The sequence below is a fragment of the Oncorhynchus kisutch genome, linkage group LG24, assembly GCF_002021735.2.
Source record: "Oncorhynchus kisutch isolate 150728-3 linkage group LG24, Okis_V2, whole genome shotgun sequence".
Lineage (NCBI taxonomy): Eukaryota > Metazoa > Chordata > Actinopteri > Salmoniformes > Salmonidae > Oncorhynchus > Oncorhynchus kisutch.
In genome coordinates, this window is record NC_034197.2 from 38,842,240 (window position 1) to 38,858,273 (window position 16,034).

General features: G+C 46.6%; 1 protein-coding gene across 2 annotated transcripts in view; it reads right to left on the reverse strand.

Moving 5' to 3' along the window:
- The window catches only part of LOC109869099 (copine-5-like), a 173,829-nt gene that overhangs the window by 107,395 nt on the left and 50,400 nt on the right, over positions 1–16,034 (reverse strand). The window contains exons 4-7 of one of the 2 annotated variants that reach the window (XM_031804050.1): positions 13,137–13,240; positions 10,919–10,958; positions 7,498–7,512; positions 7,272–7,348 (exon numbers count right to left, since the gene is read on the reverse strand). In XM_031804050.1, coding sequence (XP_031659910.1) covers positions 7,272–7,348; positions 7,498–7,512; positions 10,919–10,958; positions 13,137–13,240 — 236 coding nt within the window. The remainder of the gene's footprint in view (positions 1–7,271; positions 7,349–7,497; positions 7,513–10,918; positions 10,959–13,136; positions 13,241–16,034) is intronic. The other variant, XM_031804051.1, reaches the window with a different exon arrangement.

Genomic DNA, 16,034 nt, shown 5'->3' on the forward strand with positions numbered 1-16,034 from the left:
AATGCTCCAAAGCCACAGGCCTGGATAATATTCCTGCAAGGTTTCTTATAGATTCTGCTGAGAAAATTGGCCATTGTATTACGCATATCGTTAGTCTCTCTCTTGAACAAGGCACTTTTCCCAGGGACATGAATCAAGCTATAGTTATACCTCTGAATAAGCGTATAAAGTCTAACCCTGGGAATTATAGACCTGTATCTATCCTCTGTGTAACATCAAAAGATCCTGTAGAGAATTGTACATGAGCAAATGTATGAATATGTTAACAAACAGGGTCTACTGTATGATTTTCAGTCGGGTTTTAGAAAAACATAGTCCACTGATTCATGTCTACTTTACTTGACTGACTTAATCAGGAAAGAGATTGATGAGGGAAATCTGTGTGGAATGGTACTGCTTGACCTACAGAAGGCCTTTGATACAGTTAACCACTGTCTCCTAATCTCCAAACTGGAGGCACTGGTGTTAAGCAGTATCCCTCGAGGCAGGGTAGGCTGGAGGCTGGGTTTTTCTTCATGTGGATGACTCTACACTTCTGGTGTCTCACAAAAGTAAAACTAGATTGGAGAGCATACTTAGCACAGAGATTACTAGCATTAGCAAATGGCTTGGAGATAATAAGCCATCTCTGCACTTAGGGAAAACTGAAACAATTATTTTGGGATCCAGACCTAAATTGTGCAGGTTGCCTGAAATCAGAGTGGAGTTAGGGGGTGAGGTGCTGACTACTAAAATCTCTGTTAGTGTCACGTTCTGACCATCGTTCGTATGTGTTTTCCTTGTTTTAGTGTTGGTCAGGACGTGAGCTGGGTGGGCATTCTATGTTTGGTGTCTGGTTTGTCTATTTCTATGTTTGGCCTGATATGGTTCTCAATCAGAGGCAGGTGTTAGTCATTGTCTCTGATTGGGAACCATATTTAGGTAGCCTGTTTTGTGTTGGGTTTTATGGGTGATTGTTCCTGTCTCTGTGTTTGCACCAGAAAGGGCTGTTTAGGTTTTCGCTCGTTTATTGTTTTTGTTAGTTTATTCATGTATAGTGTCTTTAATAATTAAACATGAATAACCACCATGCTGCATTTTGGTCCGCCTCTCTTTCACCAGAAGAGAACCGTTACAGAATCACCCACCACAACAGGACCAAGCGGTGTGGTAACGGGCAACAGCAGCGAAAAGAGGAATGGACATGGGAGGACGGTTTGGACGGCAAGAATATGGACTATACTACTTGGGAGGAAATAGACAGGTGGGCGGTCGACCCAGGGAGAGTGCCGGAGCCCGCCTGGGATTCGATGGAGCAGTGCGCGGAAGGTTACAGGAGAATGAGGTTGGCGAAGCAAGCACGGCGGCGCGGACGGAAGCCCGAGAGTCAGCCCCAAAAATGTCTTGGGGGCACATGGGGAGTGTGGCAGAGTAAGGAGTCAGACCTGAGCCAACTCCCCCCGTTTATCATGAGGAGCCAAGGAGGAAACCAGAACCAGTGTTGGAGGTGAGCGAAGCAGAGATGGTGAAGGAGTTAATGGGGAGATTGGAGGAGAGAGATATGAGGGAGTTGCTGTGTTGGTGCATGAGACACGGAATTCGCCCGATGGAGCGTGTCGAGGATTTGATGACACCTGGGTCAGCTCTCCATACTCGTCCTGAGGTGCGTGCTAGTTGTCTGGTGAAGACTGTGCCAGCCTCACGCACCAGGCCTCCTGTGCATCTCCCTAGCCTTGCACGTCCTGTGCCATCTCAGCACTACAGTGCTCCGAGCAGTGCTAATCGTGACGAGCGTGGTGCTGGTCAGGCACCGTGTTATGCGGTGGTTCGCACGGTGTCCCCAGTACGCGTGCTTAGCCCGGTGCGCTACATCCCAGCTTCCCACATCTGCCGGGCTAGGGTGAAGATCCAGCCAGGGCGATTAGTGCCAGCCCTGCTCTCAAGATCTCCAGTACGCCTTCACAGTCCGGTCCATCCAGTGCCACCTCCACACACCAGCCCTCCGGTGGCAGCTCCCCGCACCAGGCTTCCTGTGCGTGTCCTCGGCCCAGTACCACCAGTACCAGCACCACGCATCAGGCCTACAGTGCGTCCCGCCTGTTCGGCGCTGCCAGAGCTCCCGCCCCTCATTCCAGAGGCGCCAGAGCTCCTTAGTCCAGCGCTGCCAGAGCCTTCCTCTCCAGCGTTGCTGGAGCTTCCCGTCTGCCCCGTGCCATCTGAGCTACCCGTCTCTCCAGCGTTGTCGGAGCTTCCCGTCTGCCCAGTGCCGCCAGTGCCACCAGTCTGCCCAGCGCCATCAGTGCCGCCAGTCTGCCCAGTGCCGCCAGTCTGCCCAGTGCCGCCAGTCTGCCCAGCGCCGCCAGTGCCGCCAGTCTGCCAGGAGCCGCCAGTCTGCCAGGAGCCGCCAGTGCCGCCAGGAGCCGCCAGTGCCGCCAGCCAGCCAGGAGCCGCCAGTCAGCCAGGAGCCGCCAGAGCCGCCAGTCTGCCAGGATCAGTTAGATCCGCCAGTCAGCCAGGATCCGCCAGTCAGCCAGGATCCGCCAGTCTGCCAGGATCCGTCAGTCAGCCAGGATCTGCCAGAACTGCCAGTCAGCCAGGATCCGCCAGTCTGCCAGGATCCACCATTCAGCCAGGATCTGCCAGTCAGCCAGGATCTGCCGGAACCACCAGCCAGTCCCGAGCTTCCCCTCAGTCCCGAGCTTCCCCTCAGTCCCGAGCTTCCCCTCAGTCCCGAGCTTCCCCTCAGTCCCGAGCTTCCCCTCAGTCCAGAGCTTCCCCTCAGTCCAGAGCTTCCCCTCAGTCCAGAGCTTCCCCTCAGTCCAGAGCTTCCCCTCAGTCCTGAGCTACCCCTCAGTCCTGAGCTACCTCAGTTTATTCATGTATAGTGTCTTTAATAATTAAACATGAATAACCACCACGCTGCATTTTGGTCCGCCTCTCTTTCACCAGAAGAAAACCGTTACAGTTAGCTACTTTGGATGCATCCTTGATGGAAGCTTGGGAGGTGTGAGCATGGCCAATAAGGTGCTAGGGAAGGTTAATGCCAGGACTAAGTTTTTGGCTAGAACGTCCAAGTTGCTTGATAAGGACTCCATGAAAGTGCTAGCTACTGCCCTCATTGAATGCCATTTTGACTATGCTAGTACTTCCTGGTTTGGGGGCTTATCTAAACTTATGAAGGGGAAGTTCCAGATAGCCCAGAATAAGTTGATCAGGGTAGCATTGAAGGTGCGTCTAAACTGGCTGCCTGTTGAGGCTAGGGTGTCCCAGATTAGACTAGGTTTGGTTTCCAGGAGTATTTATGATCCTGCGCCCAGATATCTAAGTGATTACTTTCCTCGTGTTAGGGATGCACACAATCACAGCACCAGATCAGGTGTTTCTGATGTGTGCTTATACAGGTTCAGGAGTAATGCTGGGAAAGGTACGTTCTTGTATACTGGCGCCTCTGAATGGAATGAGTTGCCTCTGCCTATAAAAACAACGTCCTCTCTGGGCAACTTTAAACATAAAGTAAAAACATGTTTGATGTCTTCTGTGCCCATATGAATAACCCCTATGATGAAACTGGAATGATGAGATGGATGTTCTTCTTCTCTGTTTTTGATGAGATGGATGTTCTTCTTCTCTGTTTTTGATGAGATGGATGTTCTTCTTCTATGTTTTTGTGTTATTATTTCACTGCCATACTGTGTTCCATCTTGTCCAGCCATCTTGTCTCAAGAGGACCACAATGGAAATAAGTCCCAGACTTTATTGTGTGTTATCCTCGATAATGTTATTATTGTTCATGTATGGCCTTTTCAAGTTTTATGTGTGCTTGTCTTTATAAATGGTTGAATTAATAAACTAAACTAAATCTTATTAGCTGTGTCTGGCATCCCACCACTACTATGTGTCCTGTCCACCTAGTTTCATATTCACAGAAATCAGTGAAACTTCAGTGTTCCTCCCATCTGTTTTGGGCCCTCTGCCAACCCCTCTCTCCCTCCCTCTCTTTCTCTTTATCGCTGCATTCTCTGTGTCCCCACTGTCTCTAAGGTGAGTCATGAAGCCAAGTTCACAGCATAGTATACAGCATGTTAACATGTTAACTTGATCCTCTTATTCTCAACAGAAGGGCAACACACGTTAGTCCACTATTATACTGTCCAGCCACACACACACACACACAATGTCAAACATTTGTGTCCGTTTCTGTATAGATCGCTTGCAGCGCTGAGGGAGGTGTTCACGGTGCTGGTGGTGTGTCTAAGATAGGGTGTCTTCCAACCACTACGTTTATGCTGTGTGTGTGTGTGTGGTGTGTGAATGGTGTCTAAGACAAGAGGGTGTCTCTGTCTCTCATGTCAGCATCATGCCACTCTACATGACAGAGTGAGTCTATATGAGGGAGACTCTACATGACCGAGTGATTTTACACAAGGGAGACTCTCCCTGACAGTGAGTCTATATGAGGGAGACTCTACATGACAGAGCGAGTCTTTACGAGAGAGAATCTACATGACAGAGTGAGTTTATAAGCAGGAGACTCTACATGACAGATCAAGTCTTTACGAGGGAGACTCTACATGACAGAGTGAGTATACACGAGGGAGACTCTACATGACAGAGTGAGTATACACGAGGGAGACTCTACATGACAGAGTGAGTATACACGAGGGAGACTCTACATGACAGAGTGAGTCTACATGAGGGAGACTCTACATGACAGAGTGAGTCTACATGAGGGAGACTCTACATGACAGAGTGAGTCTACATGAGGGAGACTCCACATGACAGAGTGAGTCTATACGACGGAGACTCTCCATGACAGAGTGAGTCTATTTGAGGGAGACTACATGACAGAGTGAATCTATACGAGGGAGACTACATGACAGAGAGAGAATCTTTACGAGAGAGAATCTAGATGACAGAGTGAGTCTATAAGAGGGAGACTCTACATGACAGAGTGAGTATATATGAGGGAGACTCTAGATGACAGAGTGAGTCTATAAGAGGGAGACTCTAGATGACAGAGTGAGTCTATAAGAGGGAGACTCTACATGACAGAGGGAGTCTATAAGAGGGAGACTCTACATGACAGTGAGTCTGTAAGGAGACTCTACATCAGAGTGAGTCTATAAGTTTGAGACTCTACATGACAGAGTGAGTCTACAAGTTTGAGACTCTACATGACAGAGTGAGTCTATACGAGGGAGACTCTACCTGACAGAGTGAGTCTATTTGAGGGAGACTCTACATATTGCTCCCTTAATGACAGTAACAGTGTTAGAGGAAGCCCCGAGTCCTGTTCAATTACCAGTGCCATCATCTCACCCCAATGTTATCTGAACAGTTAAAGTACTCCACAGATGGCTATAGATGACAGACATATTTATCGTCATCCCACAGCCTAGGGCTTTGTCCCAAATGGCATCGTGTTCTGTTTATAGTGCACACTTCTTTTTTTACCATTTCCCGGTAGGGCTCCCATAGGGCTCTGGTCAAAAGTAGTGTACTATGTTGGGAACAGAGTGCTATTTGTTACACACAGCCCTAGAACACATGGAAGCCAATGAGAAGCGCTGGCTAGCTGTGTTTATGTTCCAATGCACACAGAAATATAAAGAGGCCTGTTTGACTCCGGAGTCAATGGTGCTTTCATGATATAGTGGACACCATGGATAAAGTCAAGCCACATGGCAACTGGTACAAGTGTACAATTTGGCTACATGGCTGAACATAGTTCAACTCTCGAGGCGGAGCGAGGTCGTTTGACTCGCGTGCCATCTGTTGATTGGCCCAAGTGATTAGGGAATTATTTGTTAGGGAACTACTTTATCTAACAGCCATTGGGATGGTGAAGCAGTGCAACGATGTTAGAATGTACTCTTAATATGCAGTGAGCTCTAACAGTAGTGTGTCAGTGCCAAATGTTTAGTTGTTTTGGCTCTGTATTCCAGCACTTTGGATTTGAAATTATACAATGATTATGAGGTTAGTGCACTGTCAGCTTAAAATTGTGGGTATTTTCATTCATATTAGGGGACCAAAATTATTGTGTATTAAAGTAGTACAAATGTAAGTATTTGGTCCCATATTCATAGCATGCAATGACTACATCAAGCTTGTGACTCAACAAACTTGTTGGATTCATTTGCTGTTTGTTTTGGTTGTGTTTCAGATTATTTTGAGCCCAATAGAAATTCATGGTAAATAATGTATTGTGTCATTTTGGAGTTACTTTAATTATAAATAAGAACAGAATATGTTTCTGAACACTACATTATACATTAATGTGGATGCTACCATGATTACGGATAATCCTGAACGAATTGTGAGAAAGTTACAGAGGCATAAATATCATACCCTGCTCCAAAATGCTAACCTCCCTGTTATTGTAATGGTGAGAGGGTAGCATGTCTTGGAGGTATGAGTTTGGTGCATCTAAAATGGGGGGGGGGGGGGGTCTATGTACAAAACGTGCTGTAATTCCTAAACGGTTCAATCTATATGGATGAAAATACCCTTAAATTACAGCTGACAGGCTCCACGTTAACCCCATCATCATTGTACCATTTCAAAGTGCTAGAGTACAGAGCCAAAACGACAAAACAATATGTCACCAATACTTTTAGAGCTCACTATACATGATGCTTCATTCTAAAGCCCAGTTCAGATACATTAGCCGACAAAACTAGACAGTTTACGAATGTTGAGTTGTAAAAACAGCTGACTGAAGATCAGGTCGCAGATCAAACAGGGGAGAGATGTGCGGTCAAGACCGTTTCTACGGCTCATGGTGACATCATCCCGCTGCTCATGGTGACATCATCCCGCTGCTCATGGTGACATCATCCCGCTGCTCATGGTGACATCATCCCGCTGCTCATGGTGACATCATCCCGCTGCTCATGGTGACATCATCCCGCTGCTCATGGTGACATCATCCCGCTGCTCATGGTGTCATCATCCTGCTGCTCATGGTAACATCATCATGCTGCTCATGGTAACATCATCATGCTGCTCATGGTAACATCATCATGCAGCTCATGGTAACATCATCCTGCTGCTCATGGTAACATCATCCCGCTGCTCATGGTGTCATCATCCTGCTGCTCATGGTAACATCATCCTGCTGCTCAAGGTAACATCATCCTGCTGCTCATGGTAACATCATCCTGCTGCTCATGGTAACATCATCCTGCTGCTCATGGTGACATCATAGAGTCTAAGTTTAAGACCACCACTACTCACCCCAGGGTCACACAGCTTCAACCCATCAATCAATTCCGCCCGTCTCTACTCACCCCAGAGGTTTCTCCAGTCGACTGGCGGGTGATCCTACAATCTCTCCCAAGGTACAGAACACCTGCCCCAAGAAGTCCTGATGGGGGGGGGGGGGTGGAGAGTTCGTTGTTCATGGGGAGACAGGGGGAAAACAAGGACAGCTGATGAGGAGCTAAGCAGCGTTATAAGCAGTGTGTTATAAAACATTGAAGAGAGAAAGTTTGGTTGGAGGAGTCAAACACGTACGTCAATGTCGGAGGGCTTCCAGGGAGGAGGAGAAGGAAGAGGAAGAGGAGGAGGAGGAAGAGCAGGAGGAGGGGTACACCAGGCGGCAGCATAGACAATAACAACAACAACCACAACAATAACAACCACAGAGCATATCATGTAAGAGAAGGCACAAGACTCAAATACCATACAAGAACGTCATCAAACAAGAGAAAACACAAAGCGGGAAAGAAGAGAAGAAAAGGGGGGGCAACGGGGAGAAGGGTGGGGGATAGAACGGGGAGAAAGGGGGATTACACGGGGAGAAGGGGGATAGAACGGGGGGAAAAAGGGGGGAGAAAGGGGATAGAACGGGGAGAAGGGGGGGAGAAAGGGGGATAGAACGGGGAGAAAGGGGGATAGAACGGGGAGAAAGGGGGGAGAAAGGGGGATAGAACGGGGAGAAAGTGGGATAGAACGGGGAGAAAGGGGAGAATGGGGGATAGAACGGGGAGAAAGGGGGATAGAACGGGGAGAAAGGGGGATAGAACAGGGAGAAAGGGGAGAAAGGGGGATAGAACGGGGAGAAAGGGGGATAGAACGGGGAGAAAGGGGGATAGAACGGGGAGAAAGGGGGATAGAACGGGGAGAAAGGGGAGGAGAAAGGGGGATAGAAAGGGAGGAGAAAGGGGGATAGAACGGGGAGAAAGGGGGATAGAACGGGGAGAAAGGGGGATAGAACGGGGAGAATGGGGAGAAAGGGGGGAGAATGGGGGATAGAACGGGGAGAATGGGGAGAAAGGGGGGAGAATGGGGGATAGAACGGGGAGAAAGGGGGGAGAATGGGGGATAGAACGGGGAGAATGGGGGATAGACCGGGGAGAACGGGGGATAGAACGGGGAGAAAGGGGAGGAGAAAGGGGAGAAAGGGGGATAGAATGGGGAGAATGGGGGATAGAACGGGGAGAAAAGGGGATAGAACGGGGAGAATGGGGGATAGAACGGGGAGAAAGGGGAGGAGAAAGGGGGATAGAAAGGGGAGGAGAAAGGGGGATAGAACGGGGAGAAAGGGGGATAGAACGGGGAGAAAGGGGGATAGAACGGGGAGAATGGGGAGAAAGGGGGGAGAATGGGGGATAGAACGGGGAGAAAGGGCGATAGAACGGGGAGAAAGGGGGATAGAACGGGGAGAAAGGGGGATAGAACGGGGAGAATGGGGAGAAAGGGGGGAGAATGGGGGATAGAACGGGGAGAATGGGGGATAGACCGGGGAGAACGGGGGATAGAACGGGGAGAAAGGGGAGGAGAAAGGGGAGAAAGGGGGATAGAATGGGGAGAATGGGGGATAGAACGGGGAGAAAAGGGGATAGAACGGGGAGAATGGGGGATAGAACGGGGAGAAAGGGGAGGAGAAAGGGGGATAGAACGGGGAGAAAGGGGGATAGAACGGGGAGAAAGGGGGATAGAACGGGGAGAAAGGGGAGGAGAAAGGGGGATAGAACGGGGAGGAGAAAGGGGGATAGAACGGGGAGAAAGGGGAGGAGAAAGGGGGATAGAACGGGGAGAAAGGGGGATAGAACGGGGAGAAAGGGGGATAGAACGGGGAGAAAGGGGGATAGAACGGGGAGAAAGGGGGATAGAACAGAGGAGGAAGGGGGAGAAATGAAGAAAAGGGGGAGAAAGGGGGATAGAGAGAGGGAGAGAGAGAGGGAACTGGGTTTTATGTAAGACGACAGTTAGTAACACAAAATTGAGTACAAAACAATCAAATTTAAACATGGCAAATTAAGAAATAATGAATAATTTTCTGGTATTATGCAAACCATTGACTGCAGATATATTATCATATATTATATTATTGTGTGACTAATGTGTTGCTTTTCAAAGCTTTCACTGCAAAACATTATGCCATCATTCATTCATCATCATAACGTTATACATGTGAGCACATTGCTAATACCATTGAAGTACAATAGATCATGCCTAGAATTTAAGAAAATGGGTTTCACAAGTTTTGATAATGGTATGAAAAAGCAACCTTCAGCTCTTACAAAAAATATAGGTCACACGATATAGACGGGTTAGCTGATAACGTCAAGGAGAACGATGCCCGCGCTTCAATGGGGCAGAAGTCTGTGAGCATATGGTTCTGGATGGCCAGATGGCTACCAACAATGACAAGAAACTGCCATGGTTCTGGATGGCCAGATAGCTACCAACAATGACAAGAAACTGCCATGGTTCTGGATGGCCAGATGGCTACCAACAATGACAAGAAACTGCCATGGTTCTGGATGGCCAGATGGCTACCAACAATGACAAGAAACTGCCATGGTTCTGGATGGCCAGATGGCTACCAACAATGACAAGAAACTGCCATGGTTCTGGATGGCCAGATGGCTACCAACAATGACAAGAAACTGCCATGGTTCTGGATGGCCAGATGGCTACCAACAATGACAAGAAACTGCCATGGTTCTGGATGGCCAGATAGCTACCAACAATGACAAGAAACTGCCATAGTTCTGGATGGCCAGATAGCTACCAACAATGACAATAAACTGCCATGGTTCTGGATGGCCAGATAGCTACCAACAATGACAAGAATGACAAGAAACTGCCATGGTTCTGGATGGCCAGATAGCTACCAACAATGACAATAAACTGCCATGGTTCTGGATGGCCAGATGGCTACCAACAATGACAAGAAACTGCCATGGTTCTGGATGGCCAGATGGCTACCAACAATGACAAGAAACTGCCATGGTTCTGGATGGCCAGATAGCTACCAACAATGACAGGAAACTGCCATGTGGGGAATCGTAAGTGACTAGTTTTAGCTTGCTTCATCTTGTTCTTGATACCATGTCTTGTTTTGAGTTATTTTGACTGATTTCACGTCAATGCTAATAAGGCAACAAACCAAAAAAGAACTACCTTAGCCAACCATTAACTGTCACAATGTATTTGAGAGACAACGAGTGCTCATTTTACAAATGTATTTAAGTTTTCAATAAACATTGGAGACTAAATAAAGTTTACATGCTGTCAACAATCTAAGCCAACCCAGTCTGTTTTGACCCGGTTTTGTTGCTAAACAACCAACTTGTCTATGTGCTAAATGTATTATTATGAAAGCTACACAATTTCAATACATAATGTAATATGCTATCAATATTTATAAAAAGGTAACGGTGTGCGGACAGACAGCAAGGCCACATTGTGAAACGCTGGTTAGTAGGCACTATTATTTACTATTTCCATCCAACAGTATATGTGAGCTTCGGGACGACATGGATTTTGATTAGCATAAAACCAAAATAGGGAATGGCATGCATTTCAAAATAAAAGATTCCATTTCAAAATAAAAGTTTCCATTCATGGAGAATAGAGGATGATGGCAAAGAAAAAGTCAAACAACAATGAGGCACCGGCACAAAGTGACAGCTTTTTCACTTACATGCTTTGCCAGATCTGGACTTTTGGAATCAATGTCATATCTGAAATCACAAAGAAAGTCAGATTCAAGTGGTGACTGACTGGCATTTGAACATTAACACATAGAAACACAGTGGTTTGATATCATTCTTGATGGCGTGTAGGCTCGTCTACAGTGGAACAATGATACAATGACAGACATTTGAATAGACACAGAAGGCATAGGGACACCAGACACCTAAAATTTAAAAAAAAGATTTACCGGTTAGAAAAAAAGATTTACTTCACTTAATCCATCTACACTTCATAAATGAAGACCCCTTTACACTATTGCCCCTGCTGTAACTCACTTATTCACATTAGAAACGATAAAGTTTAGAAAAATGTGTCTTAGCAGCTGCCAGCCGATAAGCTTTGGGTATAGAGGTAATTAGAATGGTTGTGGTCATACGCAATTCCTTTAAAAACTACTCCTGCTCTTTTCATAGAAGTCATTCAAATGGAGGAATGTGTCCCCCCCCCCCTAATCCCGCTGACAGAGGTATATAAAAGAGGAGAAGGGAGGAGGAGGAGGATGGAGGAGGAGGGAAGAGGAGGGAGGAGGAGGAGGGGGAGGAGGTGGATGGAGGAGGAGGGAGGATGAGGAGGGGGAGGATGAGGACGAGGTGGATGGAGAAGAGGAGAAGGCTGTCCCGCTGACAGAGGTATATAAAAGAGGAGGAGGATGGAGGAGGGAGGGGGAGGGAGGGGGAGGAGGTGGTGGATGGAGAAGAGGAGAAGGCTGTCCCGCTGACAGAGGTATATAAAAGAGGAGGAGGATGGAGGAGGAGGGAGGAGGAGGAGGGGGAGGAGGTGGATGGAGGAGGAGGGAGGAAGAGGATGGTGGAGGGAGGAGGAGGGAGGAGGTGGATGGAGAAGAGGAGAAGGCTGTCCCGCTGACAGAGGTATATAAAAGAGGAGGAGGATGGAGGAGGAGGAGGGGGATGAGGGGGAGGGGAGGGAGGAGGTGGATGGAGGAGGAGGAGGGGGAGGAGGTGGATGGAGGAGGAGGGAGGAAGAGGATGGTGGAGGAGGGAGGAGGAGGGAGGAGGTGGATGGAGAAGAGGAGAAGGCTGTCCCGCTGACAGAAAAAGAGAAATGTAAATGTCTTAGACTAATTAACATGCAGGTGAAGCACCTCTCCTTAGTCTCCCAACAAGGAGTTAAATGAAAAGGGCCCACGTGAAGTTATTAAGCCTCTTGAGAGGTTCAGCAGAGCCTGGATATTTACTGTACTGTATCATCAAGTCCATGTGGACTGCTCTCTATTCAAAGTAGTACAAATTAGGCAGTGTTTTCTCTTGCTGATGGCTGGAAATGTACTGTAAAATGAAGTTCATGAGGGCTTCTGTCAACTCACTGTAGAAAGACAAACAATAATATTAGGCAGAGGCTATTGAGGGAATAAGGAAATTATCTTGTCTCCATTTTCAAAGCCTCTTAATGAAGTGTCACCTCTCTGCTCTGCACTCTGATTGGGTCTTTCAAGAGACTGGGAGGAGGATGAGGATGGAGGAGGACAATGGAGGAGAAGGAGGGAGGAAGAGGGGAGAGGGAAGGGAGGGAGGAGGAAGCTGTAAGAGGAGGAGGAGGATGTAAGAGGAGGAGAAGGGAGTATGGTGAGGAGGAGAGGGACGAGGAGGAGGATGATGATGATGATGATGATGATGATGATGGAGGAGGAGGAATAGGAGGATGAGGAGTGAGGACAGGGAGGGAGGACGGGGAGGGAGGACAGGGTGGGAGGATGGACAGAGGGGGGAGAGAAGAGGAGGGGGGATGGTATAGTAGGTTGGATGAAGGAGGATAAAGAGGGAGGAAGAGAACAAAGAAGAGGAGGATAAAGGGTGGGGGCTGTGTGATACCTATGGGACTCAAATGGGACTCTCTCGGCTTCAGACGTTTGCTTTAAAGTGTGAAGAATGAGGATAAACCTACATGAAATATTGAACATCCTCTTATACCAATATATCTCCCTCCTACTCCCAACACAATACTATCCAGATGGGGGGGAGAGGTTGCGAACGAGAGAGAGAGAGAGAGAGAGAGATAGGAAAAAGAGAAAGCAAGAGAGAAATAGGAGGATAGAAAGGAAAGGTTGTTTAGGAAAATTAGCACATCACATGTGAAACTCACACACCCTCCCTGCCTCTCTGCCTGGTGAATCCTCATAGACCAGATCGAAGAGAATAACTACTCACACGTCAAAGCGGAGATTCTGCTTCTCTTCAAAGAAGTAGTCCAAGATGTACTTCCTGACAAAGTCTGGATCCAGAGTATTGTCAATCACCTCCGTCCTCCCAAACTAGAAGAGAATAGAGGGAGAGGGAAGGGGGAGAGAGAAGGGGAGAGGGCGAGGGAAGAGATGGGCAGAGTGGGAGAGAGAGAGGGAGAAGGAGAGAGAGAAAGAGAGTAGGGGGAGAAAGAGTGATATGGAGAGAGTTGGTTTGTGAGAAAATAATCATAAACTTTAATGCAAGCAGCCAGGTGTTTCATTCCTCTCCTCTCCTCCCCCCTCCCCTCCTCTCCTCTCCCCTCCCCTCCTCTCCTCTTCTCTCCTCTCTCCTCTCCCCTCTCCCCTCCTCTCTTGAAGACACCACGCAGCAGGTAAACATAGCATTTGATTAGCGCAGATCAATAATGACAGTGTTGTAATGACTAACTGGATCCTACAACTCCACAGCTGCTCTGGCCTGTCTGAAAAAGTCCACTCTCTATTGGTGTCGTTACGAAACACTAGCAGGAACACTTGGCCTGTAAGTATGTACATGAGGGGCAAATAAACACAAAAGTCGCCAGATTGGTAAATTAAATCAAATGAAATTAAAGTCAGAGGCCCGAAGAACAGAGAACAGAGGCCCGATTGAAAAGCACGTGAGAGGATGAGGTGCTGCAACTGCAATAACACAGTGAGTTGTCGTGTGGTGCTAAAAAAATACTGTGAGATGGTGTAACACTGTCTGGTGGTTTAACACTGTGATGGTGTAAAACTGTCTGGTGGTGTAACACTGTGATGGTGTAAAACTGTCTGGTGGTGTAACACTGTGATGGTGTAAAACTGTCTGGTGGTGTATCATTGTGATGGTGTAAAACTGTCTGGTGGTGTAACACTGTGATGGTGTAAAACTGTCTGATAGTGTAACACTGTGATGGTGTAAAACTGTCTGATAGTGTAACCCTGTGATGGTGTAACACTGTCTGATGTTGTAACACTGATGGTGTAAAACTGTCTGATAGTGTAACACTGTGATGGTGTAAAACTGTCTGAAAGTGTAACACTGTGATGGTGTAACACTATGTGATGGTGAAACACTGATGGTGTAACACTATATGACGGTGGAACACTATGTGATGGTGAAACACTGTATGATGGTGTAACAATATATGATGGTGTAGCACTGTGATGGCGTAATACTGTGTGTGATGGTGTAAAACTGTCTGATGGTGTAACACTGTGATGGTGTAACACTGTGATGGTGTAATACTGTCTGATGGTGTAATACTGTGTGTGATGGTGTAATACTGTCTGATGGTGTAACACTGTGATGGTGTAAAACTGTCTGATGGTGTACCACTGTGATGGTGTAATACTGTGTGATGGTGTAACACTGTGTGATGGTGTACCACTGTGATGGTGTAATACTGTGATGGTATAAAACTGTCTGGTGGTGTAACACTGTGATGGTGTAAAACTGTCTGATGGTGTAACACTGATGGTGTAATACTGTGTGATGGTGTAATACTGTGATGGTGTAATACTGTCTGATGGTGTAATACTGTCTGATGGTGTAATGTGTTGTAATGTGTTGCAACCAGAGGAGCTGACACACACACACACACATGCACACACCGCTGTGCTGTGGTTAGTTGGTTCCCACAGCTAATTGTGTCTGTTATGAATAATTCATGTCTGGCTGAGGCTGGCTGAGGCTTTGAGATGCATGAACATGAATTAATGATGGGCCAATAGAAAGTGTTTCTTACCATAAACTGACAGAGTGAATTAATTATAACATAGTCAGGTGTTACAGTTTTTTACAATCACTTTGGCACTAATTTCGGAACATTGATGTCATTTTTCAAAACTCTAGACACAACTCAAAACCAATAATCAAAATGATATTTTTTTCAAAACTATAACACATTTTCCAATTGCTTGGATACAATACACATAAAGCTAAGATCATTTGTTCACTGAACTAAAATCACCTGTTCAAAATGACACAACTTAACATCAAAGTATTACCATTTCAAAATGCAATTCACACATTACATCTGAGATGCCTGTCTATTAATTTCATTACAATGATCTAACTATCAATTGATACAACTGCTCAAAATGATAAGTAACTGTTGCGTTACTCTTAATGCATAGTTTTATGGAAACTGACAAACAATATTACATGTTTAGATCATGAAGGTTTCAGGATTACGAGATCCATTGACACCAATTACTGTGGAACATGAACTAATTGGACGACATTATCTATGGATGTCATATTTCATCATCATTCTTTATCAGACACTGTTTCTATGGTCCCATGTACCACTTTTCTAGACCATATTCTCAGATTTGACATTACTGTACACTCACTGGCCACTTTATTAGGTACACCTATCTAGTACTAGGTAGGACACCCTTTTGCCTCCACAACAGCCTGAATTATTCACGGTGTTGTACGTTAAAAGATGCCCTTCTGCACACCACTGTTTTAAACAGCTGTTATTTGAGCATTTGTGGCCTTTCTGTTAGCTTGAATAATCTGGACATTCTCCTCTGACCTCTCATTAACAAGGTGTTTTTGCCCACAGAACTGCTGCTCACTGAATGTGTTTTGTTTATCGCACCATTCTCTGTAAACTCTAGAGACTGTAGTGCGTACAAATCCCAGGAGGGCAGCTGTTTCTGAGATGCTGGAATCACCATGTGTGGCATCAACAATCATACCACGGTCAAAGTTGCTTAAATTACGCATCTTGCCCGATCTAATGTTAGGTCGAACAACAACTAAAGCTCTCTACTCTATATACACTCTATATATTGAGTTGCAGGCAGCCACATGATTCGCTGTTTGAATGTAACCTTCCTTGATGGGCTA